Genomic DNA, 25,118 nt, shown 5'->3' on the forward strand with positions numbered 1-25,118 from the left:
AACATGATCAAGCACCCGTTCATAATGCACAGCCTGGCATAATCCATGGTCTGGCCTGCACAGAGTCCTGACCTGAATCCTACAGAACACCTTCGGGATGTTTTGGAACGCCGACTTCATGCCAGGCCTAACCGACCTACATCGATACCTCTCCTCTGTGCAGCACTCCGTGAAGAATGGGCTGCCATTCCCCAAGAAACCTTCCAGCAGCTGATTGAAGTATGCCTGCGAGAACGGAAGCTGTCGTCAAGGCTAAGGGTGGGCCAACACCATACTGAATTCCAGTATTACCAATGTAGGGCGCCACGAACTTGTAAGTAATTTTCAGCCAGGTGTCCGGATACTTTCGATCACATATTGTAGCAGGATATAAGCCAGCCTGATATACATGCTGTTTCAGAAAGGTCTCTACAACTTTGAAAATTCATATTAATTCATAGTACCTACAGAGGTGATTGTAGTGTCAATTGGTAGGGAAATACATCAAATTTTGTCTCCCGTAGCTCGCTAGTGCCGAAACGCACTGTACGGAGCAGTAGAGGCAGTTGCGTTAAAGATGGCTGCCTTCGTTGGACCAGAGAGTGCTAGCTGTGTGTTTTGGTTTCAATAATCGAAGTCGGTGAGCGTTATTTCCTCGACCATTATTTCCCTTTCATGTCCGCAAAAGATCCTCCTAGTAAGCCTACAAGATGGTGCAACACCCCACTACCTGGCTGATGTCCGGGATTTTCTCAGTGACCACTTTCCAAGTCAATGGATTGGTCGCGATTCGCCAAATGCATGGCATACCACGTCCCCCAGACCTCATACCACTCGACATTTTTATGGGGATTCATGAAAGTTATCGTGTTTGTACTACCTGTGCTGGCTTCTCTACCTGGACTTAGAGCAAAAATTTAGGCTGCCACTGATCAAGTTACACCTGCAATGCTACAGCGAATTTGGGAAGAAATTGACTCCCAAACGGATGTTAGTTTAAGGTTAAGAAAACTTAATGTGTTCTCCTATAAAGTAACACTAAACTCTACTCTGCATCTTCTTTCAATAAATTTATATGAGTTTTTAAAGTTGTAAAGCCCTTTTTGAAACAGCCTGTACTTTTCAGTTACCACATACCATGCAGTAGTTATCTTCATTTGCAGTGAAGTATTTATTTTTCAGTACTTGTTGACGCCTGCAAAGCTTAGCCCAGAAATGCATTTGAGTTTTTTTCTTATAAACAGAGGTAGTGTCTTGTATTTTCAATTCGTTTTCCAGAACCTCAGTTCCCACACGCTGATAATAGAGTACCTTCATGTACTACTTAAATGTGGATGTAAATGAGTGACTGGAGAATTAATTTTTTACATTCTTCATTGAAAAATTATACAAAATAAATGTAGAGATGTGTTTAAATGTTATAGCAAAAGAATTTTTTGGACTGCATGCTTCATGATAGCATATCTGCAAGCTGCTGCTCTCTGTTCTGCATGGCTAGGTACAGAGGTATCTGTCCGTGATCATCCCAGGCCCCTCTGTCGGCCCCCACATCGAGCAGCACAGCCGCCACCTCTGCGTGGCCCTGCCTCGCTGCATAGTGCAACGGCGTCCACTGGTACTCGTCCTTGGCGTTGGGGTCACCAGAGGTGGCGGCCAGTAGCCGTACCACAGCCGCGTGGCCGCGGTATGCAGCCCAGTGCATGGGTGTGTTCCCCCTGCTGTCTCTGGTTTCGACGTCCGCCCCACCCTCCACCAGACACCTCACCACATTCTCGTGTCCCCTCCCTGCCGCCCAGTGCAGGGCAGTCCACATGTCCTCGTCCCTCGCCTCCACATTCGCACCTGCCGCCAGAAGCACCCTCAGCTCCTCCACTGCCCCCTCCTTAGCTGCCTCGATCAGCCTCCTGCCACACTCCTTTCCGGGAAGGCGTCTGCAACAAACAGAAATATTCCCAGAGTTTACTACAAAAACACACTCACCTAATGAAGAAATCCATCACACACAAAAAACTCGAACAATTCTGAATGCAGATATAATCACCTTAGACAGTAGAAAAGAGTGTCCAACACCGTTTATATTAAGGTACAGAGATTCTCTTCTACCCTACGATCAAAGTCTTCATCCCTTTTCCATTAAAAATTCCCTTATCAGTCTCTCAAGAAACTGTGCTTCTCCTTGTTATCTAGAAGTCAGTTTATTCGACCTTAAAGCGCTATTGCTAACCAGTCGTTGACCTCTACTGTAACAGATGCTTCATACTACAGATACTAGTTATCTGTGTGTGCAGCAATCCTCCTAAAACTATTGTCGGTAACACGTCAAAAAAATCACGTCTCCATGTATTTAAACAATTTCCTTAGAAGGAGCCAAAAGATTTCAGTCCAGTTACTGCCAAATTTCGTAACATAGCCTCCCCATAGCCATAGAAAAAGTTTCTCCTTCACACAAAACATGAATTTGTCGAAACATTAGGAAAACCACCAACAAACACACACACACACACACACACACACACACACACACACACACACGAAAACAAACACACACACACACACACACTAACACGAAAACAAACACACACACACACGCACAAACAAACAAACAGACACACACACACGCACTAACAAACAAACAGACACACACACACACGAAAACAAACAAATGCACACACGAAAACAAACAAACACACACACGAAAACAAACAAAACACAAACCTGTAATTAAATTCTTGTGTGCACCACATGTCTGCTGGGTACTGCAAAACTTGCAGTCTCAGACTAAATTTATGCTTCATGCACTTTGCTAGATTATCATTATATATCTAATCTTCCTCTAAGCAGACATCAGCTTTGTGAACACAACGTCTACCTCATACCACTGATGCAAGTACTGAGAAATCCATAGCATCACTTTCGTATTACAAGATCACTATCATCACTCTAGCCCATAACAGCTATTTTCTGTTACTGCAAACTGTGACTTGCATGCGCTGTTACATAAAACATGGCAATATTTCTACAAACATCAAGTGGACAGGAACAATGTACTCTTTTTAATTCTGTCAATGAAGTTATTACAGCTAATCAATCTAATATTCGCTTCCAGATACTTTATTTTCGATAAATGCTAAATGGACACAGATAGTGGTGCTACTCTGCCAACTGAAAATAGATCTCTACAAAGATGTGTCACATACTCAAGATGAATCTCAACTTTCTGAAGATTTACGTGTTACATTCCCTATCCTTTTCTATGCAATGACGAGATTGAAAACGTGAATTATGAACGACTATACACAGTTTTATAACCTGGAAGTTGTTCTGATCGCCAGAGTGCTTTACCAGGTGTGGCCATGGTGGAGGTTGTGCTCCATTGGCTGTTTCTGGTGTGTACACTGACTCACGTGAAACCAGTCTGATTTAGGGTACTAGCAATTAGCCCCGGATCTATGATATTTCGGAACTGGGGCAAAAGCTTGAAACTTTATAGTTGCCATCGCCCCCATCCGCCCCTCTCCAAGCGTTTAAGATGGGACATCAAATATTAAAAAATCAATTTTTAAAAAATATGCTCATTTTGTAGCGCACATCTTTCTGAAGAGTTTTTAAATATCAAACACATATGTTCGAGGAAATGTAAAATATGTTATTTGGTCTTAAGTATGCCAAAGTGTAATGCCACACCTCTTCACACAGCATTCTTCTATCGCACGTCACTGTATTCACTCAGCGGAGTTCAGACGTGTATATTTTATAATGAAATCCATCAGACATCTATTCAGGACAGTGGAAATTAAAATGTCGTGTGGAGCCTCTCCAGCTCCCTGTCGGCAGGTTTGACATCGTGCCCCCCTTAAAAAACTCAAAAGTAATACTGGATGAGGTTATCTGCAACCGGGAGAATACAAACTCCTCAGAGAAATTTGCACTCTTTGTTAACTATTATCTAATAACTCTCTGTTTTGTGTGACAAAAATAAATACGGGAAATGTAAAACCAGTAAAGACGAGAGACAAGCAAGACAGTACACATTTCTTCAATCTGTAGGTCCCAACATCTTTTTGTCTCTCTCATCTTGCCGCAGCTTTACACGGCATGCTTTCCTCCCTACGAAAGGATCTATTACCTCATCAAATTTCGGCAAAGGTTTGCTACGTGGTAAATCTAAATGTCGTTGTCTAATACTAAAAAAGCTGTTGATATGAATAGTACGAAAGACTGATATGGTTTCTCGATATGAGTACATATATTTAGGCACTGTACGCTAGATAAAACGAAATAGACATTTCAAATATTGCAGCAATTGTAATACACGCCAAATACGTGAGACTGTTTTGGTACAAATAGTAATTTTTGTACAACTCATTTACATAAATATCATGACAGAATATAGTTCACAAAGTACCAGTATTGCTGTTGTTGTCGTCGTCGTCTTCAGTTCTGAGAACAGTTTGCTGCAGCTCTCCATGCTGCTCTATACTGTGCAAGTTTCTTCACCTCCCAGTACCTACTGCAATCTACATCCAAATCTACTTAGTGTATTCATCTCTCTGTCTCCTACCATTTTTACCCTCCGCACTGCCCTCCGATACTAAATTTGTGATCCCTTGATACCTCAGAAGGTGTCCTTCCAACAGATCCGTTCTTCTGGTCGAGCTGTGCCACAAATTCCTCTTCTCCCAATTCTATTCAATACTTCCTCATTAGTTATGTGATCTATCCATCTAATCTTCAGCATTCTTCTGTAACACTGCATTTCGAAAGCTTCTATTCTCTTCCTTTCCAAACTATTTATCGTCCATGTTTCACTCCATACAAATACTTTCAGAAAACACTTCCTGGCACTTAAATCTATACTCAATGTTAACAAATTTCTCTTTTTCAAAAAATCTTTCCTTGCCATTGCCAGCCTACATTTTACATCCTCTGTACTTCGACCATCATCAGTTATTTTGCTCCCCAAATAGCAAAACTCATCTACTACTTTGTCATCTCCTAATCTAGTTCCTCAACACGACCTGATTTGATTCAACTATATTCCGTTATAATAGTTTTGGTTTTGTTGATGTTCGTCTTATATCCTCCTTTCAAGACATTGTTCCAAAATACTAAATGCCTAATAGGACTACTACAGGCAAAAAGTTTTAAGTTAGGAAACAGTTTCACATTTCGTTCAAAGGCTCCTGTTTCTCAAGCATGAGATCGAAAAGTAGTTGTACGGAATTTTTTACATTAATTTTGAATCGTCATATTCTTCCATATAATGTGTGTGATGTCCCCATTGCTTCCCCTTTCTCGTTCTGACAATCAATCTTGTCAGTAATTCGATAACTATTGCTACCACCATCAAAACGTATTCTCCGGTGAACTTCTCCCTAAATCGCTTCAGGCAAATGCCGGGATGGTTCCTTTGAAAGGGCACGGCCGATTTCCTTCCCCATCCTTCCTTCACCCGAGCTTGCGCTCCGTCTCTAATGACCTCGTTGTTGACGGGACGTTAAACACTAATATCCTCCTCCTCCTCCTCCGGTGAACTTCACGTTTATTCTCCAGTTAGGTGTTATTACGCGTTCGTACAACGTGTTTTCCGCGCTATTTCGAGAACAGAACTTAAGCGGATGCTAACCGGGGACTGTTCAAGCGGCCCTTAGTGGTTTAGCGACCTGGTAAAAATTTTCTTCCAAAATTTCATTTTCTTGGAAACACTGAGGATTAATATGTAACCTTTCTTACCTGTAATTCCCATTAGTCATTCATCTCCACTCTGGTAGTCTGAATTTATGGATTTCGCAAGTAATTACAACAAAGCTGATCATTCGTAAGTCAGTCACCCACATAAACCGCGACTGGCATTTAACCGTTCGGGTTTATTCGGCTCAGCTCGTGTAGCACCGTCCCCTTTTGTATGCGGGAAAGTTTTCTTAGTTCTATATTCGAATGGGATTCCCCTGGCAGAGAATCATGTACACTATGCACGCATTCAAAAATCAACTTATTATTCGTTCAGAAATCAACTTAGAATGTGTTCGGAAACCAACAGCGATATGTTTTAAAATCATACAAATAATCGATAGACCAACATGAGCTGGCTGCCAGGTGGTTTGTGAAACAAGGCTTTCTTTTCTTCAAAATTATGAATTTGGCGCCCTATGAAATTGCCGCCTGGGGCAGATTCTCTGGCTTGCCCACCCTTTCCCCCTAGATCTGGGCCTGCTGACTATGATGGTATTTCATTGTAGACCACAGAAAGCAGACCTGTGTGAAAGTCCAGTTGAAACAGCATAGAACTGTGAGTGAATCAGTCCCTAACATGTGGAATCAGAAGCTTTGGTATGCTTCACCTACATCTACATGTATACCTTGCAAATCAGTATGGAGCGCATGGCAGAGGGTACATCCCAGTGTACCACTTATGGTTTTTCCCATTTCGTTCACGTTTGGAGTTTGAAAAGTCATTTTTAAGTGTGTGTGTGTGTGTGTGTGTGTGTGGTGATTAATCTTTTCTTCAAGATCCCTACTGCAGTGGTTCATAGGAGACTGGAGTATATTCTCAGTATTATAGTTTAAAGCCGGATCTATAAACTCTGTAAGTAGGCTTGCTCAGGAAAGACACAAATTATCCTCAGGAGTCTGCCAATTTAGTTTCACACTTCCCCATAGATGAAACAGACCTGTGACCTTTCATGCTAGCGTGCTCTGTATATATTCAACACCTCCCGTTACCCGTATTAGTATGGGTCCTGCGTACGTTAGCCATATTGTAGGATGGGCTGCACAAGTGATTGCAAGGAATCTCCTTTGTAGACTGATTTCATTTCCCCAGTATTCTACCAATAAATCTAAGTCTACCACCCACTTTATCCACGACTGAGCCTAGGTTATTACAATTTATACCCCCCTACACAGTGCTACTACCACGTCTGTGACTCATTCACATTATATTCATAGATACAGATATTTCTGTGTGTCAGCTCGCCTGCTTAGCTGGGTGGTACTGTGCTTACCTCCCTTTTGAGTGGGCCCAGATTCGATTCTTGGCCAGGTTGGAGATTTTCTCCGCTCGTGGACTGGCTGTTCTGTTATCATTTCATTCTCATCACCGGTGTGCAAGTCGCCCAATGTGGCGTTGAATGAAATAAGACTTGCACTTGGCGTCCGAAATTCCCTTGAGGGGGTAAACTGGCCAACGCTGCCGTACGCCATTTTCTTTTTGTGTGTCATAATGATATTGGACAGTAACAGCAATGGTAACGATCAGTGAAATGTAATTATGATAACTTACCACATACTCTCATCACTGAAGTGCATTTTCTGGGACCTACTCTGCTAATTACTAACTACTAATTAAAATTAGCAGCTCATTCTCGCCACACCAGTCGGCGTACGACACCCCCCCCCCCCATACTGCTCCATTCCAACAGATTTTCAGGATGGTGCAGGTACTGGAAGTCTACATTCTCTACACTCGGACATCCATATGAGCTGTTCAGTGCCTCAGTGTTTTGGGCCGTTCGTAGAGTTGGAGGTATACTTGGCGAAGGCCTGGAGACGGAGGAGAATACCTGTTGGATTGCATCATGGCCAGACAGATTCTGAAATCATATATTGAACTGTGAGGAATATGTGGTAGGAGATGTAGACTCTGATGACATTTTTATTGTGATAATGAGTGAACTGAAGCTTAACGAAACCGTCAAGAGGATTCAGTTTGCAAATGAATGGGACTCTGCAGAAGTGAGGAGTAAAACGCGAATCGGAAGTTCAATGAAACTTAAGATAATGCGACAACGAATACCGAAACTAGAAATTCAATCGAACAAGAGTGGACTTCTCTAAAAGGAGAAATCACAGGAGATGGCAGGTACAAGAAAAGGAACTGAAAAAATGCTGGCGAATGTGAAGTCCACTGAAATTGATTGACAAAAGAAGAAAATATAACAATATTCACGAAAAGATAAGACAACAGTGGTATAACCCTAGGTCACGACAAATAAAGCAAAATAGATGAAGAATAAATTAGATGAAACCGAAAAATAAGTAGAAAGGGCAGTTTCAGCACAAAGCAAACTCGAAACAAGGTTTTGTGAAATTAAAAGTGAAGGTTTCAACAAATTAATAATTAGAAAGGCATTCCATTAGTACACGCAGAGAAGAGAAAGGATGGATGGAAATAGGACATTGGACACCTCTATGAGGGGGAGAAACATTGGATGACATGATAGACGGAGAAATGGAAGACGGATTGGAAACATAACTTTCAGAAAAATATCATCCAGACGCTCCAGAAGCGAGAAAGGACCACTATGTGCGACATGTTTGGCGCAATGAGCTAAACAGCTCATGTATAGGAATTACTTACAACAATATACAGAAGAATGGACAAGAAAGCTAAAGATCTAGTAGAGGATAACGCGTTTGGGTTTAGGAAAGGTAAAACACCCAGAGGTAGATACGACATTGCACTTGATAATGGAGGCAGGAGTTAAAAAGCAAGGAACCTTCATTTTATCTGTTGACATTTAAAAAGTCTTTGACAATGTAAAATGGTGAAACACATACGAAATTCTTAAAAAAACCTAATTATAAGATATAGGGAAAGGATGGTGGAACAGAAGAAAGTTCCAGGAATGGAATTAAAATCCTAAGGGAAAGGTTTCCGCTGATACGATTCGCTGATGCCATTGCTGTGTACCACGAAAGAGCGAAAGAATTATAAGAGCTGTTAACTGGAATGAACACTTTAATGAGCACAGGATTAGGATTTATAGATTAGGATTTATAAACGAAAGGAAAAGTGAAGTATTGGCAGTAGGAGAAATAACATTGGTGGCAAATTTAACATTAAAATTAGGGGCCACAAAGTAGACGAATTGAGGGGATTCTACTACACTGGAAGCAAACAGACATAAGAGACGAAGCGAAGTTGTTACAAACAGTAATGTAGCACAGGAAAATAGGGCATTCATCGAAAAACAAGGCCTCTAAGTCTTAATTTGGGGAAGAAATATCTGAGAATGTACGTTTGGAACACAGTATTGTATGAAAATGAATCACGAATTGTGGGGAAAACATGGAAAGAAGAGAATGAGTGCATTCAAAATGGGGTGCTATAGAAGGACTTTGAAAATTAGGTGAATTCGTAAGAGAGAAACTGTAAGTTCTCTGCGGAATAGCTGAGAACAGCAATATGTGGAAAACAGTGACATGAAAAAGGAATAGGATGATAGGACTTGTGCGAAGACATCAGCGAATAACTTGCACTGTACTACAGAAAGCTGTAAAGGATAATGAACAGGGGAAGACAGATTGGAATGGTATGGTACTTCAGGGAGCTGTGGAGGGTCAAAACAACAGGGAAAGACGGAGATTTCAATGGAATGAAGGATAAACACAATAGGGAGAGAGAGATTGCAATGCTCTGTGTTCAAACTTTCCCTTACTGCAGCATTCCTATACCGCGTGATTATTATATATTCATCGCTTTTTATATACGAAGTTAGCTGTTCATTGTTGTCATATACTCGTCCTGTCACTAAACTTTCCGCACGTGATGCTGCATTATTGTTGACATCGGTTTGGAGATAGTGATGACAAATCACTGGACTGTTCACAATAACTCACTGTTTGCCCTATCTTCCTATTCATACCTAACCTTTCATGATATAACTCTCTCATCCTGTTCATGTATTCCGTTATTCGTCTTTCACTTCACTGAGCACGACTAAATCTAGTGTGGCCAATTACATCTACTTTTTCGATCTTCTACCATCCCTACGACATAATGGTGGTGGTGGTGGTGGTGTGTGTGTGTGCGTGTGTTTGTGTGATGAAGAATGTTTGCAATTTATGATACTGTGGAGTGTAAGCTGTTTTCTGAGCTTCCTATTAATGTGCATACAGGCGGCGTGAATGCTGAATTCTAAGAGGAATTGATGTTAAGCATACAACAAAAGTGCACTGTATTAATGTATGATGTGAAATTGTGCTTATACTGGAACAGTCAAATATTTTATTTTTATTATTATTGAAATTTTACGCATCTGTAGCATTTTAAAAGTAAATCAATTTAAGTTTGGGAGGGCAGGGTGTGAAGAATGCACCAAAAGAGAATGATCTTATGTCATCAGTAACAACAAGAATCTGATGTACATCATTAAGAATAGAAGAGGTGGGAAAAAAATCAGCCAGCGAATTTCAAACCAAAGGTTTAGTTAGCCCTTGGTCCAGGTTACGATATTTATAAAAAATCTTCTTCAGAATATGTCGGTCCTATAAACGTGTACAAACGGTTACAAACTATTTTTACGTATCTAACAAAATATCAATAATCACGAAATATTTGTAAGGTAAGTGTAATGAATAGTTACACCACAAGGTGGTAAATTACATTAGCTGAAGCTGAGCGGCTATTGCCCAATACATAATTGATGTGAAAACGAGAAACATCACATACCATGGCTTAGGGACAGCAGCCAGAATAAATTCAGCGTATGTCAGAATAAATGCACAAATGTATTCGCCCATTGGTAAAGGCTCTTGTCTATATAAAATTATAACGTGAGTCCAAAGGATAAAATATTTGGTAACCTAAGTATTCAGCATGTCAGAGAAAGGTTAACTGTTCACAAGTACAGGCTCAATCGATGAGGAAAATTTGGGATGCGGAGGGTGCTAAATACATGTGCGTAAGAAGTACGCTTGGATTGCGTTCAGTAACAGCATTTTACATTAAAGTAAGAATGAAAATTTCCACTACCAGGCTACTAACAAGCGATAAATTTACTGATATACATTACGCATAAAATCTCTAATGCATTTGCTGACAGAGTAGTACTGTATGTAAATTCAGCGTGCAGAAGAGAGTTCTATTTACAAAGCACCACTGTTACAAATACATGGGTAAGGAGCAAAGACAACGTCACTAAAAAGAGAAACTTACGCTTAACACTACGGAAGCTTAAGCAATAAGGAAAAATTGGAATACAGCAGGCGGTATATACTGCGTCTTGTTGGTAGCAATTAACGTAATTTTACATTAAAGCAAACTCTTCTTCCTCCAATTTCTACTCCTTTGTCATCTAATGAGCATTGGTCAATCATATTTTCCAAGTACAGGTTGAAAAGAGTAGCAAATGTAAGAGTGCGAAAAACGGGTGAGCATATTATGCTGCCAGAATGAGACTTTCACTCTGCAGCGGAGTATGCGCTGATATGAAACTTCCTGGTAAATTAAAACTATGTGCTGGACCGAGACTCGAACTCGGGACCTTTGCCTTTCGCAGGCAAGTGCTCTAACGACTGAGCTACCCAAGCACGACTCACGCCCCGTCCTCACAGCTTTACTTCTGCCAGTACCTCGTCTCCTACCTTCCAAACTTTACAGAAACTCTCCTGCAAACCTTGCAGAACTAGCACTCCTGGAAGAAAGGATCTCATTCCGGAAACATACCTCAGGCTGTGGCTAAGCCATATCTCCGCAATATCCTTTCTTCCAGGAGTGCTAGTTCTGCAAGGTTCGCAGGAGAACCTCTGTAAAGTTTGGAAGGTAGGATACGAGATACTGGCAGAAGTAAAGCTGTGAGGACGGGGCGTGAGTCGTGCTCGGATAGCTCAGTCGGTAGAGCACTTGCCCGAGTTCGAGTCTCGGTCCGGCACACAGTTTTAATCTGCCAGGAAGTTTCATGTTACGCCGTGCTTACCTGTATTCTGGCGACGGCTCACCGAGCAGCCGACTCACTTCGGCCACTTCATCAGGGTGGTTGAGGACTGCATCGGCCCAGCCCTGTGTGGCTAACACCTGCCAGTTGGCCTTTATGAAGGCGACAGCGGCCTCTGTGAGGCTGAGACACGAGTGCCCGACTGCCAGCACCGCTGTGGCTGCCGCGTTCTCCACTGTCAGCTGAGCGGCCAGCTCCCGCTCACAGTCTCCCTTCAGCCCGGGGACACAGTCGGTGTCCGCAGCTGCCAGTAGAGCGGCCATACTGGACAGCCGGGGGCCCGGAGGGAATACACGTAGGCCGGCAGCTCCCGGAGTGCTGGATCCTCCACGTCGGGGACCGTGACCTCTCCGCCGCTGGCCTCCAGTGTGTCGTGCTGGAACGTGGAGGCCAACACGGGGCTCCCGCCTGCCTGGAGACGCGTGTCGCCCGCCACCAGCGTCACCTCCTCACTGTCCCCCCTGCCTGCGGCCGCAGCCTCCTGCATCTCTTTGGCAGCTGCCATTGTGGACGGTTCTGAAACAAAATTAGAATCATATTAATACTGCCAGCTGCCGACGGGCGTTGATATATATCGACGGGGACAGGTGAAAATGTGTGCCCCGACCGGGACTCGAACTTCGGATCTCCAAGTAAGTGCCCCTCTTGATAAGTATGGAGGTGTCTTTACACATGTCAATCACATCTCGATTACGGGGAGCATGGGGTTCACGCCTGAGCCTCAGGACGTGCGCTAGCAGGGCATGTCGGGTGTTTCAAGCGTCAACTTCGCGTCTCAATATCTCGGGATGTAATGGGAATAGTGCGATGCAAACAACGCCATTGTGTATGTGCTTAGTCATGCTATGGATTGCTGAAGAAAAAATATAGGAGGTCTATTTAAAAAAACATAAGTTTGTGTTAAAAAACACATATGCTTTAATTTTAGAATGTTTCCAAATATGTACATTCATGGGCCCCAGCCCTACATTGATACCGGTGAAAGTCGTTTTCCAATAGCTGTTTTTGTTGTTCCAGAGATATTTTGGGTGGACAAGATAGCTGGGACACCGTATATATATATATATATATATATATATATATATATATATATATATATATATATATATATAAGGAACCGCTGCAGGAGCAAGATGACGGGTAGGGCAGGGGTCGACACCCGAAGCCTGGCCACCACCACCGCCAGGCCGAAGCAACGAGGATCGAAGGATCAAGAAGAGGATGTAGTGGGTTGGTCTATGTTGTTTTATTTATTTCTTTAATTTTTTCTTTTTTTTTAAATTTTTTATAACATTTTTAATTTTTTTGTATTTATGGATTTATTTTGGTTTCATTGCAAAAAGGATCCTACAACCGCCGTAGTTGAGCGTCCAAGTCGTCTTCTCGTCTGTTGGGAGGGGTTCCCCCATAATCCGTCCGTAGAGGATCAATATGCTCCAGGATTGTAGCCTATCGCGATTGCGGTTTATCGTATCGCGACATTGCTGCTCGCGTTGGTCGAGATACAATGTTAGCAGAATATGGAATCGGTGGGTTCAGGAGGGTAATACGGAACGCCGTGCTGGATCTCAACGGCCTCGTATCACTAGCAGTCGAGATGACAGGCATCTTGTCCGCATAGCTGTAACGGATCGTGCAGCCACGTCTCGATCCCTGAGTCAACAGGTGGGGACGTTTGCAAGACAACAACCATCTGCACGAACAGTTCGACGACGTTTGCAGCAGCACGGGCTATCAGCTCGGAGACTGTGGCTGCGGTTACCCTTGAAGCTGCATCACAGACAGGAGCGCCTGCGATGGTGTACTCGACGATGAACCTGGGTGCATTAATGGCAAAACGTCATTTTTTCGGATGAATCCATGTTCTATTTACAGCATCGACATGTTCGCATCCGTGTTTGGCGACATCGAGGTCAACGCACATTGGAAGCGTGTATTCTTCATCGCCATACTGGCGTATCACCCGGCGTCATGGTATGGGGTGGCATTGGTTACACGTCTCGGTCACCTCTTGTTCGTACTGACGACACTTTGAACAGGGGACGTTACATTTCAGATGTGTTACGACCCGTGGCTCTACCCTTCATTTGATCCCTGCGAAACCCTACATTTCAGCAGGATAATGCATGACCGCATGTTGCAGGTCCTGTACGGTCCTTTCTGGATACAGAAATAGTTCGACTGCTGCCTTAGCCAGCACATTCTCCAGATCTCTCACCAATTCAAAACGTGTGGTCAATGGTGGCCGAGCAACTGGCTCGTCACAATACGGCAGTCACTACTCTTGATGAGCTGTGGTATCGTGTTGAAGCTGCACGGGCAGCTGTACCTGTGTACGCCATCCAAGCTGTTATGACTCAATGCTCAGGTGTATCAAGGCCGTTATTACGGCCAGAGGTGGTGGTTGTGGGTAGTGATTTCTCTGGATCTATGCACCCAAAATCCGTGAAAATGCAATCACATGTCAGTTCTAATATAATATATTTGTCCAATGAATACCCGTTTATCATCTGTATTTGTTCTTGGTGTAGCAATTTTAATGGCCAGTAGTGTAGTAACAAAGTCAGACAAATGAGATAAAAACGTTTACTTACCTTTGTGACTTGCTGAATGATTAATTCCGCAACACTGATTGTAATAAAACACAAAATGTCCCTCAATGGCTAAGTGCAAATAATCAATAGCAGGTATACTTCAAAGTACATAGCAAATGCAATTTACGATAATTGTATGCTCATTTCTAAGAGTTCACTAAACGATGTTCCCTGTCTGGGCCAGCCCTGGGCGATGATCTATAAACACGTGGGTGAGACCTGCTCTTCTGAGTAGGCTTCTGTCCCTTGCCTGGTCATTGGCGATTTGTACTCGGGCGGCAACTGGCAGAGGCGGAGTCGATATCTTCATCCTCATCGTCGCCCGTGGCGGTGGTGGAATTCGCGCTAATGGAGAGTCTCTACGACACTGGCTCCAGGTCGCATCTTTGCGCCTGTGGTGCTTTGGCCCTGGCTGTGTATTGTTCGGACGACACAGCACTTCTGACATCTGTTGATCTTACGGCGGGTCTGTTTTATCTCTACTGTAACCACACATTGTACGTACATATCAACATTCCGAAAAAGCTGTCTCACTGGTTCGTCACTAAAATGTGGGATCGAAGACGGTGTACGTTTGGCCTTTATGGTTGTCAGCACATCATTTGTATTCTAGTCGAGTGACCTTGTTGGTAGATCGTACTACCTGAACTTACTGACGTCCGCAAATGGCAGTTTGTGTCTGGAGTTGGTTGCTTCCTGTGCGGGAATCAGCTTTCCTGTGCATTGTCGACCTGAACTCTCTTGAATCTGTTTTAAGTACTTGAGAAAAAGAAAATTACCGGGAAAAGTTAGCCGCAAAGGAATTAGCACCACCCAGACCAGATCCGTTGTCTGAGAGAGTGACGAAATCAAATAACCATCACTACAAACGGACATTTAACAAAGAATTGTGTGAGTTGAGTGTAATTTAAGAATGCCTGATTTTCAACCCGGAAGTTAATTCAGTAACTAATACATGTTTTACGTTTGTCTGACAAAATAAAAAATGCACAGAAACTCCCACTTACACAAAAATGCGAAATGGAGAGTAGTGAAAGCTTAAACATTATTTCGTTCTTTCCACAAATTGCATTTAATTATGTACAAAACAACAAAATTCCACAAAAACTTCTCTTTCTTTTTTCGGACAAGATATGCATATTATTATTATTATCGCCGAAATCGCCGGCTGAAGTTGAATACGTATGTTGATAAGCGTAACTGCTATGCAGCAGATGCTGTTGAATTGACACTTTCATATTCATCTGAATTTAAAAATTTGTGAACACCCAGAATGTATACTTACTAAACGCTACTGACAAAACCAAACTATTTTTGTTTTGCTTTTTTTTGCAGGACATGTCAACAGAAGGAGTAGAGATACTATTTCTATAAACTGTAGCTATAGTTCAGTGTCACATGATCACAAAGGTTTCCAAAATGGGCACCTAGCACAATGAAACAAGCCCAGAAGGGTCTATAGCATTGTGTCACGGAAAGATTTACCTTCCTTATTATTCAATATATTTAGGAAAACGATATTTTACTACTGTAATCTAAATTAGTCTGCTCTTAACAACTAGTCTATGTTGCAGTGCGGGATTTGATAGGCACAGCCAACCGACCTACTGCTGCCGAAGTTTGGGGTTCGACACCTGGAAATGTTACCTCAGGCCAACTGCCCCAGTCCGTCTGCAACTCCTTCCCAGCTCACCTGTCGTATACGAAGCGTGCGTACGACGAAATGTTGATCCAGTTATAGAGAATGTGCCCTCCACCAACTAACATACGTTTTATGGTTTTGCACCTCCTCTCACATTACCACTGCTCTGGAGATGATACTGGTAAGAGGAAAGTTTTCACTTATATTAAGATCTAATGCTGTGCTAAGGTATTCTCGGTTAGTGTAGGAACACAAAGAACGCCGACAGTGAGTGTGCGTGTGTGTCACTATGCCGCACATAGCGCGTGCCACAGAGAATGCTAGTCTGCCCGCCAGCCACACCGTAGCAGAGACGCTACCAGCGGAACGACGTCCAAGCTCAGTTTTGTCTGCAGTTTTTCCTCACACGACCTTAAAGAAACTGTTCACGAAAAAAATTGCTTCTTTGGTATCTTACAGAGGTACTCGTCAGCTTCACGACGAACTGTCTATGGTTTCACCAATGTTGGTACTTATTGTGATATTTAATGAGCACTTAGCTCACTGCACGAAATTTCAATAGTGTGCAATGAAAAACAGAATCTTTGAATTTGCATTTGGTGCATGATGTACCATACATTATTGCAACGAAAAAAGCACGCCAAATTGCAAAGAACACAAAATCCCCAAGATTGGTAAAGTTTTACAGAAGTTTGAAATATAGCGCGTACTTCAATCCGAGATGCTTTTAATAATTTCCACAACGAAATTCTGTCTCGAAATCTGCCAGAAAACCCAAACATATTCTAGCCTTACGTAAAGCACACCAGTGGCAAGACGCAATCAATACCTTCACTGCGCGATAACAACGGTGAAGTCACTGATGACAGTGCCACTAAAGCAGAGTTATTAAACACGGTTTTCCGGAACTCCTTCACCAAAGAAGACAAAGTAAATATTCCTGAATTCCAATCAAGAACGTCAAGATGAGAAACATAGAAGTAGATATCCTCGGTGTAACAAAGCAGCTTAAATCACTTAATAAAGGCAAGGCTTCCAGTCCAGATTGTATACCAGTCAGGTTCCTCTCAGAGTATGCCGATAAAATAGCTCCATATTTAGCAGTTACATGCAGCCACTCGCTCACAGAAAGATCCGTACCTAAAGACTGGGAAATTGCTCAAGTCACACCAATACCCAAAAAGGGAAGTAGGAGTAATCCGCTGAATTACAGGCCCATATCACTAACGTCAATTTGCAGTAGGGTTTTGGAACATATACTGTATTCGAACATTATGAAGTACCTCGAAGAAAACGATTTATTGACACGTAGCACAGATTCAGAAAATATCGTTCTTGTGAAACACAACTAGCTCTTTATACTCATGAAGCAATGAGTGCTGTCGACAGCGGATGTCAAATTGATTCCACATTTTTAGATTTCCAGAAGGCTTTCGACACCGTTCTTCACAAGCGTCTTCTAATCAAACTGCGTGCCTACGGAATATCGCCTCAGTTGTGCGACTGGATTCGTGATGAGCTGTCACAAAGGTCACAGTTCGTAGTAACAGACGGAAAGTCATCGAGTAAAACAGAAGTAATATCCGGCGTTCCCCAAGGAAGTGTTATAGGCCCTCTATTCTTCCTGATCTATATTAACGACATAGGAGACAATCTGAGTAGCCCTATTACATTGTTTGCAGATGATGCTGTAATTTACCGTCTTGTAAAGTCATCTGATGACCAAAACGAATTGTAAAATGATTTAGATAAGATATCTGTACGGTGCGAAAAGTGCCAATTGACCCTGAATAAAGAAAATTGTAAAGTTATTCACATGAGTACTAAAAGAAATCAGCTAAATTTCGATTACGCGATAAGTCACACAAATCTTAAGGCAGTAAATTCAACTAAATGCTTAGGGATTACAATTACGGATAGCCTAAATTGGAACGATCACATAGATAATATTGTGGGTAGAGCAAACCAAAGACTGCGCTTCATTGGCAGAACACTTAGAAGGTGCAACAAAGACTGCTTAAACCACGCTCGTCCGCCCTCTTCTGGAGTATTGCTGTGCGGTGGGGGATCCGCATCAGGTGGGACTGGCGGATGACATCGAAAAAGTTCGAAGAAGGTCAGCTCGTTTTGCAGTATCACGCAATAGGGGAGATAGTGCCACAGACATGATACGTGAATTGGAGTGGCAACCATTAAAACAAAGGCGTTTTTGGTTGCGACGGGATCTTCTCATCAAATTTCAATCACCAGTTTTCCCCTCCGATTGCGAAAACATTCTGTTGGCACCCACCTACATAGGGAGAAACGATCATACGGTAAAATATGAGAAATCAGGGCTCGCACAGAAAAATTTTAATTGCTCGTTTTTTCCGCGTGCCGTTCGAGAGTGGAACGGTAGAGAGACAGCTTGAACACATACAAGCTTCACCACAACTGGGTTGTCCGCAACGGGCGGAAAATCCAGAGGAAAACATGCAGTCTTCATCATAAGCAACAGATATGACCTCGACAGTGACAACAGAAGAATCTCAAATAACCCCTGGCAAACTCTTGGACCATATTTCGCCGATACCTATCCTAGATAAAGTTGCATCTGCAAGGAATAAGTCCAGAGTTTAAGCTGAGGTTTTGACTTCTCCAGAAAACATCGACAACCTGCGAAAAAGAAAACGACAAAATGAGTCAGTGAAGAACTGAGCAAATGCTAAAAAGAGGACCAAAGGAGAAACCGTAGCCAACGGGAAAACCGTAACCAAAGGAAAAACCGTAACCAAAGAGACTACCAAAGGAATTATCAGAAAGAAGCAGCCTAAGAAACGAAAAGCGTCTACCTCTGACACCGAATCCGACTCGTCGCTGGATGATGACGACGCGGATGGTAAAGAGTGTTGTTGTGTAGGGTGCGGTGAGCTATACAGTTGCACTAAAAAGTATGTGGATTGGATCAAATGTATTAGCTGCCAACGTTGGGTGCATGAAGACTGTTCAAAATATGAATCTATGTGTGACGTATGTGGCAAAAAGCAGGGGAAATAAGTTCACCATTTCACCCAAAGGCCATAAAAATAAGTATTGTTTATTTTTATCTTTTGTAGTGCCTTAAAGAGGATGTGGTACTGTTAATTGTGTTACTTATGTATTTTGTGAAAGGAGAGTGTTTTTATTTTGTTTAAATAAACAATTTCTTGTCTTGTGATTCTTGAGTTTCTCCCGGCGTATTTGATCATCAAAATATCCACGGGTGTACTGCCGGTCTACAGCGTCCAACGGGCACAATATTTCGGCGATCATACGTGTCGGACTGAGCTCCTGTGAACGTGCCGGCACGGAGATCCGTACGCTATGGCTGCTCAGAGGGAACTGGGTTCGGTCGCGGCGGCGCCCGATTTAAATACCCTCCGCCCGCGGCGTGCTCCCTCCGCCGTCCGCGCCCGCGCCACGGTCGCGCGGTGGAACAGATTGCGACGGCGTCTGAGATGACGTCGGTGTGATGGCTCTGTCCGCCGTGGTCGTCACAACTATACGTTTGCTCGATTTACTCTCGATTAACCCAATCGCTGGTTGCCAAGCCTTGCTAAGATTATAGACACAGTCACGGTTTATGAGGTCGTCATTGGTGCGAATTTCGATGGCCTCTCTAACAACGCTGTCCCAGTATCTCGACGTCTGTACCAGAATCCTCGTGCGTTCGTACTCCATAGCGTGATTTTCCGACAAACAATGTTCAGCGACCGCCGACTTGCTCGGATACATCAGTCGAGTGTGCCTCTGGTGTTCACGGCATCGATCCTCGACGGTACGCATCGACTGACCAATATACGACTTGCCACATTGACACGGAATCTGGTGCACGCCGGCCTTCCTCAAACCGAGGTCATCTTTGGCGCTCCGCGCCAGTGCACGAGTTTTATTCGGAGGACAAAACACAGTTCCGACCCGGCGTTTCTTCAAAATGCGGGCGATTTTCCCCGAGAGTGCGCCTGTATATGGAATAAACGCAGTGCCTACCTCCTCCCTCATGATTTCATCCATCTCCACAGGTTGTACTGTGGTGGTTGGGCGGAGAGCATGTTGAATCTGCCACTCTGAGTACCCATTTTTTCTTTTTTTCGAAATACAGTTCTCAGATGTTCCAATTCCTGAGGTAGACTCTCTGCGTCAGAGATAGTGCGCGCCCTATGTACTAGAGTTTTAAGTACCCCATTCCTCTGTGAAGGGTGGTGGCAGCTGTCTGCGTGCAAATACAGATCAGTGTGCGTTGTCTTCTACGAGGCCCAAATCTTTTGTTCAACATATCACCCTAATTTACCCTATACAGCGATTCCAGTATCTCCGTAGGTAGTACCGTCGAAATACTGCAACGTCATAAGTATCTTTCATATCACGTGCCAATGCATCAAGAACTTTAGGGCGCGGAATTCCATAACCAGATAGTGTTACGAGAATGAGCACGTCAACAAATGCAAACAACCCCATCATATTTTCCGAGCTACTATTTTGCGATGGGTTTACACTCACAAACCAGCGTTAAGTTGCATTGCTGGAGTGTAGACAATCCCCACTTATTACGGCAAGTTGACCATCGACGTCCTTGGTCGGTTAACCTACGATGTGGCATCATGGGGAATGAACTCATTGGTCCGTTTTGTAAAGACGGTACGTTGAATGGACGAAGTTGTTGTTCTTGTTGTTGTTGTGGTCTTCAGTCCTGAGACTGGTTTGATGCAGCTCTCCATGCTACTCTACCCTGTGCAAACTTCATCTCCCAGTATCTGCTGCAGCCTACATCCTTCTGAATCTGCTTAGTGTATTCATCTCTTGGTCTCCCTCTACGATTTTTACCATCCACTCTGCCCTCCAATACTAAATTGGTGATCCCTTGATGCCTCAGAACATGTCCTACCAGCCGATCCCTTCTTCTGGTCAAGTTGTGCCACAAACATCTCTTCTCCCCAATCCTATTCAATACTTCCTTATTAGTTACGTGATCTATCCATCTAATCTTCAGCATTCTTCTGTAGCACCACATTTCTAAAACTTCTATTATCTTCTTGTCCAAACTATTTATCGTCCATGTTTCACTTCCGTACATGGTTACACTCCATACAAATACTTTCAGAAACGACTTCCTGACACTTAAATCTATACTCGATGTTAACAAATTTCTCTTCTTCAGAAACGCTTTCCTTGCCATTCCTGGCCGAGCGGTTCTAGGCGCTTCAGTCTGGAAACGCGCGATCGCTACGGTCGCAGGTTCGAATCCTGCCGCGGGCGTGGATGTGTGTTATGTTCTTAGGTTAGTTAGGTTTAAGTAGTTCTAACTTCTAGGGGACTGATGACCTCAGATGTTAAGTCCCATAGTGCTCAGAGCCATTTGAACCTTGCCATTGCCAGTCTACATCTTTTATCCTCTCTACTTCGACCATCATCAGTTATTTTGCTCCTCAAATAGCAAAACTCCTTTACTACATTAAGTGTCTCATTTCCCAATCTAATTCCCTCAGCATCACCCGACTTAATTCGACTACATTCCATTATCCTCGTTTTGTTTTTGTTAATGTTCATCTTATATCCTTCTTTCAAGACACTGTCCATTCCGTTCAACTGCTCTTCCAAGTCCTTTGCTGTCTCTGACAGAATTACAATGTCATCGGCGAACCTTAAAGTTTTTATTTCTTCTCGATGGATTTTAATACCTACTCCGAATTTTTCTTTTGTTTCTTTTACTGCTTGCTCAATATACAGATTGAACATCATCAGGGAGAGGCTACAACCCTGTCTCACTCCCTTCCCAACCACTGCTTCCCTTTCATACCCCTCGACTCGTGGAACTGCCATCTGGTTTCTGTACAAATTGTAAATAGCCTTTCGCTCCCCGTATTTTACACTTGCCACCTTCAGAATTTGAAAGAGAGTATGCCAGTCAACATTGTCAAAAGCTTTCTCTAAGTCTACAAATGCTAGAAACGTAGGTTTGCCTTTTCTTAATCTAGCTTCTAAAATAAGTTGTAGGGTCAATATTGCCTCACATGTTCCAACATTTCTACGGAATCCAAACTGATCTTCCACGAGGTCGGCCTCTACCAGTTTTCCCATTCGTCTGTAATGAATCCGCGTTAGTATTTTGGAGCTGTGACTTATTAAACTGATAGTTCGGTAATTTTCACGTCTGTCAACACCTACTTTCTTTGGGATTGGAATTATTATATTCTTCTTGAAGTCTGAGGGTATTTCGCCTGTCTCATACATCTTGCTCACCAGATGGTAGAGTTTTGTCAGGACTGGCTCTCCTAAGGCCGTCAGTAGTTCTAATGGAATGTTGTCTACTCCCGGGGCCTTGTTTCGACTCAGGTCTTTCAGTGCTGTATCAAACTCTTCACGCAGTATGATATCTCCCATTTCATCTTCATCTACATCCTCTTCCATTTCTATAACAATGGCCTCAAGTACATCGCCCTTGTATAGACCTTTCTGCTTTCCCTTCTTTGCTTAGAACTGGGTTGCCATCTGAGCTCTTGATATTCATACAAGTGGTTCTCTTTTCTCCAAAGGTCTCTTTAATTTTCCTGTAGGCAGTATCTATCTTACCCCTAGTGAGATAAGCTTCTACATCCTTACATTTGTCCTCTAGCCATCCCTGTTTAGCCATTTTGCACTTCCTGTCGATCTCATTTTTGAGACGTTTGTATTCCTTTTTGCCTGTTTCATTTACAGCACTTTTATATTTTATCCTTTCGTCAGTTAAATTCAATATTTATTCTGTTACCCAAGGATTTCTACTAGCCCTCGTCTTTTTACCTACTCGATCCTCTGCTGCCTTCACTACTTCATCCCTCAAATCTACCCATTCTTCTTCTACTGTATTTCTTTCCCCCATTCTTGTCAATTGTTCCCTTATGCTGTCCCTGAAACTCTGCACAACCTCTGGTTTAGTCAGTTTATCCAGGTCCCATCTCCTTAGATTCCCACCTTTTTGCAGTTTTAATCTGCAGTTCATAACCAATAGATTGTGGTCAGAGTCCAGATCTGCCCCTGGAAATGTCTTACAATTTAAAACCTGGTTCCTAAATCTCTGTCTTACCATTATATAATCTATCTGAAACCTGTCAGTATCTCCAGGCTTCTTCCATGTATACATGGACGAAGATGCCGTACGTTTTCGGAACAGGAACTACCGGTACTGCTGCAGGATGCTGCCCTGGACGTTCGACAACGTATGTCGTTTCAGCATGACGGTTGGCCAGCGTATGACTCAAGTGAAGCAGAGGAGGTATCAGACTACACTGGTCGCTGGATCAGCAGAGGTGGCTCTATTAATTGACCCACTAGGTTGTCTGATTTGATGTTGCCGGATTTGCTTCTGTGGGGATATTTAAAAGATAAGTTGTACCAGCAAGTGCCAACAGGCCGTGAAGACACAGTCGACTGCATGAGAAACGCCTGTGCCGACATCCCCGCAGGTATGCTTCTGTCCTGTGCACGATCATTTGGAAAGCGGATCATTAAGTACATTGAAGTTGACGGTACTGCTTTTGAACACTTACTATAATTGGAAAAGCCTCGAGCCACGGCGACAGTGACGCTCCGAGTAGTCCACTCTTAGATGTGTCAGAGGAATACAACGATGTGAATGGGGCTTCCAATTAGCAGTTAGGAAACACTGGCCCGTCCTACCCTCGCAGCACGGATTTGCGGTCTCAGATGGCATTGGATATTCAGGGCCATTGAGTAGCACGTCATAAACTACTACTGTGAATCCATTTCTGTTCTGCATCCACACAGTTGCTCCGCAAGCCGCCGTACGGTATGTGGCGGAGGGTACCATCTACCATTTCTAGTCATTCCCTCCCCTGTTCCTCTCGCAAATAGAGTGAGCAACAAACGACTGTTTATATTTCTCCGTATGAGCCCCAATTTCTCGCGGAGGAATCGGGCAGTTCCCATTTGAATAGCAGTCACATAACACGGTTCCTTGTAAACCTAAGACGAACGTACGAGTGCAAGTTAGCAATGTTTAAAGTATTTACTGCGGGTGTATAAGGCGTGAAGTGTATAGTGACGTTTACTTCGATGACAAAGTATTATTGACTGTTTACGGTCTAATAAACGTATCATACATTACGAAAGTGCCTAAGGATGGAAAGAGAAAGCGTCAGTTTTCGGATGGCTGCACAATAGAGTGGTCTTTTGTCAAGAAAGGACGTACGGATCAGGAAGACAGATTTGAACCTGTTTCATCTGAGTAACTACACAGCCCATTTCTCTGAGTAATCAGACGCTACGGCATAGAGAGTCATTATCTCTACCTAACATTTCGAAATCAAATTATTTATTGGTTTTGGGTTCTCATTCCTTAATTTGTTCAAAGTCAACTTGGTTTGTATGCCAATAAAATTGGCAGTCTTCCTTTCATTCAGACGTCTTTCAGTTTTCATTAAAAATTTGTTATCAAAATTATCTAGACTTTATTCTTCTCCATGCTTAATATTTTTTCAGACAGATCCAAGTTTGTCTGCAGAAAGATGAAGTAAATTTCACTTATCGGACTATCAAGGAAGTCTGAAATCATTTTAGGAGGCCTGTCTTCAGCGCCACAAAATTGTTTAAATGGAATCCAAAGCTTAAGAATTCTCTCAACTGTGGACATTAACGACAGCGATCTTGTTTTTGAGTGAGGTAGAAAAGTCTGATGTTCAAATGTTCAAATGTGTGTGAAATCTTACGGGACTTAACTGCTAAGGTCATCAGTCCCTAAGCTTACTCACTACTTAACCTAAATTATCCTAAGGACAAACACACACACCCATGCCTAAGGGAGGACTCGAACCTCCGCCGGGATCAGCGCCACAGTCCATGACTGCAGCGCCTCAGACCGCTCGGCTAATCCCGCGTGGCGAAAAGTCTGATGACTGACGATGTACAAGCAGAGCTGTTTCAGAGTCTCTGTCCTTAAAGTGTATATTGAAAAATAATGAAACATTTTCCTGGCGATTATTAAGCATTCAAAAATGGTTCAAATGGCTGTCAGCAGTATGGGACTTAATTTCTGAAGTCATCAGTCCGCTAGAACTTAGAACTACTTAAACCTAACTAACCTAAGGAGATCACATATATTCATGCCCGAGGCAGGATTCGAACCTGCGACCGTAGCGGTCGCGCGGTTCCAGACTGAAGCGCCTAGAACCG

At 43.0% G+C, this 25,118-nt stretch overlaps 1 protein-coding gene across 1 annotated transcript in view; it reads right to left on the reverse strand.

The window, feature by feature from the left end:
- Nucleotides 1–1,366: 1,366 nt before the first annotated feature.
- The window catches only part of LOC126227761 (ankyrin repeat domain-containing protein 2-like), a 32,126-nt gene continuing 8,374 nt past the window's right edge, over nt 1,367–25,118 (reverse strand). The window contains exons 2-3 of the mRNA XM_049942247.1: nt 11,679–12,212; nt 1,367–1,910 (exon numbers count right to left, since the gene is read on the reverse strand). Of these exons, the coding sequence (XP_049798204.1) occupies nt 1,430–1,910; nt 11,679–11,959 (762 nt within the window). The 5' untranslated portion in view covers nt 11,960–12,212 and the 3' untranslated portion in view covers nt 1,367–1,429. The remainder of the gene's footprint in view (nt 1,911–11,678; nt 12,213–25,118) is intronic.

This window comes from Schistocerca nitens, unplaced genomic scaffold (genome assembly GCF_023898315.1).
Source record: "Schistocerca nitens isolate TAMUIC-IGC-003100 unplaced genomic scaffold, iqSchNite1.1 HiC_scaffold_340, whole genome shotgun sequence".
In the NCBI taxonomy this organism is placed as follows: domain Eukaryota; kingdom Metazoa; phylum Arthropoda; class Insecta; order Orthoptera; family Acrididae; genus Schistocerca; species Schistocerca nitens.